Here is a 1,735-nt window from a genome sequence, read left to right on the forward strand (position 1 = left end):
CTACCGTCCCGGACGAGCGCGGTCTTGCGCGCGGCGCGCAGCGTCTCCGCCCAGCCGGGCCCCGCCGTCCCCATGGCGACGCGCGCGCCCGGAACCGCTTGTCTGACCCGGAAGTGCTCGCCTCGCCTCCTGGAAATCCGCCCGAGTAACCCGGAAGTGCTGGCCTCGCCCATCTCCTGCTGCGGTTCCCCAGTAAGTGGTGGCGGTGGGGGGGCTCCTCCTTTCACCTCCCGCCCCAGCCTGGGGCAGCGCGGGCGTCTTGCCCCCCCAAACCTGGGGTATTAGGGGCCTCCTGCCCCCCCCAAACCTGGGGTGTTAGGGGCCTCCTGCTCCCACGAGTCTGGGGTGTTAGGGGGCTCCTGCCCCCCAGGGCTGGGGTATCTTCTTTCTCTCGTGTCTCGTTGCCTTGCAGTGCGCGCCGGGGGCTCGCGGCACCCCTCGGCCCATGCTGCCCGCCGGCATTGTCAAAGCCTTCCCCAAGAGGAAGAAGGCGCGGGATGGGGCGGAGCAGGTCCCCCCGAAGATGCAGAAGGAGCCGGAGGCGGGGGGCCCCGAGGGTGAGTCGGGGGCCCCGCCCTGCCTCCTGCCGGGCGGTTGGCGTGAAGGGCAAGGGGCTGCGGTGTCGCCGCCGCCCGGCCCCTGCAGCCACACGCGTGACTGGGCTCCCCTGCCTGGGCCCCTGCCGGAAACCGGTGCGAGGCTGCGGTGGTTTTCCTGCCCTGCGGCGCTCTGGGGTGGCTCAGGCGTGACGTTGCCGTGCTGCAGGTGCCAGTAACGTCCGCACCCTTAGAGCAGAGCGTGCCGCGTGCGGCCCACGGCTGCGTCCTGCCCTAGGAGGGCTCAGTCTTCCAGGGCAGAGCAAGGCGGGGCAGGCCCATCGCCGAAATCCGGGCTGTGGTTCCCCGTGGAGGGCAGCGGTGAGGAACGAATGTTGGTTGTCAGTTCCCGCGGCTGTTGCATCTGGATCCGGCCTGCCAGGATCTCGAGATCCAGCTGGGAGAGTCTGACCCCGCTGCGTTGGAGGATTGAGGCAGGGCTGGAACCAGGGGCCTGTTGCTTGTGCGAGCGACAGAATACCTGCTCTCCTCCCCTCCCCTCCCCTCCCGGGCAGGGCACGGGTTTCTGGAAGGCCAGACCCTGTTTTGGATCTGGACATGCAGGATGGGCTCGTCCCTGCTTGCTGTGGGAGTTCCCACGTCGCTGAGTCTCTCCGCCTCCTCTCCGCAGATTGGCTGGCATCTGTCACTGCCTACGTGCTGCCGGCGGGCATGGGCCGGGCCAGGGCTGAGATCTTCCACAAGCACATCGTGCAGCGTGGGGGCCGTGTCTGCAGCCAGCCCTCCCCAGAGGTGACGCACATCATCGTGAATGAAGGCATGGATGGAGGCCGGGCGCTGCGGCTCCTGCGACTGGCCGCGCTGCCCCCCAGCGTGCGGCTGGTGACGGCCGCCTGGCTGAGCACGTGCATCTCCGAGCGGAAGCTGCTGAGTACCGCTGGGTACGACGTCTTGGTCCCAGGCAGGTATGTGACCCCCGGCTGGTTCCCCAGGCTGAGTGGATGGATTAGTAGTGCCCTTCACTCAGAGATCAAATGAAACCTCACGGCCCCTCGAGGTCGCTCCCTTTTGGAGATGGCAGCATGTCTGTGTAGACAGCAGAAGCGGCTTGTCCTGGGGTGGGGCTGAGAAACACGGAATCCCAGAGCCGTGGGGCTGGAAGGGACCTGCGGGGGTCC

The 1,735-nt window shown here is 68.1% G+C and overlaps 1 protein-coding gene and 1 non-coding gene across 6 annotated transcripts in view; one reads left to right on the forward strand and one right to left on the reverse strand.

Moving 5' to 3' along the window:
• LOC102380719 overlaps positions 1-27 on the reverse strand; it is a 4,859-nt gene extending 4,832 nt beyond the window's left edge. The window contains exon 1 of the transcript XR_003092343.1: positions 5-27. This is a non-coding gene — a transcript (uncharacterized LOC102380719). The remainder of the gene's footprint in view (positions 1-4) is intronic.
• A 5-nt stretch (positions 28-32) lies between these two features.
• POLL (DNA polymerase lambda) overlaps positions 33-1,735 on the forward strand; it is a 17,241-nt gene continuing 15,538 nt past the window's right edge. For 2 of the 5 annotated variants that reach the window (XR_003092340.1, XM_025195266.1), the window contains exons 1-3: positions 34-192; positions 413-557; positions 1,228-1,522. Coding sequence is in view for 4 of the 5 variants with exons in the window: in XM_025195266.1 (XP_025051051.1) it covers positions 73-192; positions 413-557; positions 1,228-1,522 (560 nt within the window). In the remaining variant the exon portion in view is untranslated. Of the gene's footprint in view, positions 193-412; positions 558-1,227; positions 1,523-1,735 lie in introns of all 5 variants that reach the window. The other 3 variants (XM_025195267.1, XM_014527347.2, XM_025195268.1) reach the window with 3 other exon arrangements.

This window comes from Alligator sinensis, unplaced genomic scaffold (genome assembly GCF_000455745.1).
Source record: "Alligator sinensis unplaced genomic scaffold, ASM45574v1 scaffold859_2, whole genome shotgun sequence".
NCBI classification, from domain to species: Eukaryota; Metazoa; Chordata; order Crocodylia; family Alligatoridae; genus Alligator; species Alligator sinensis.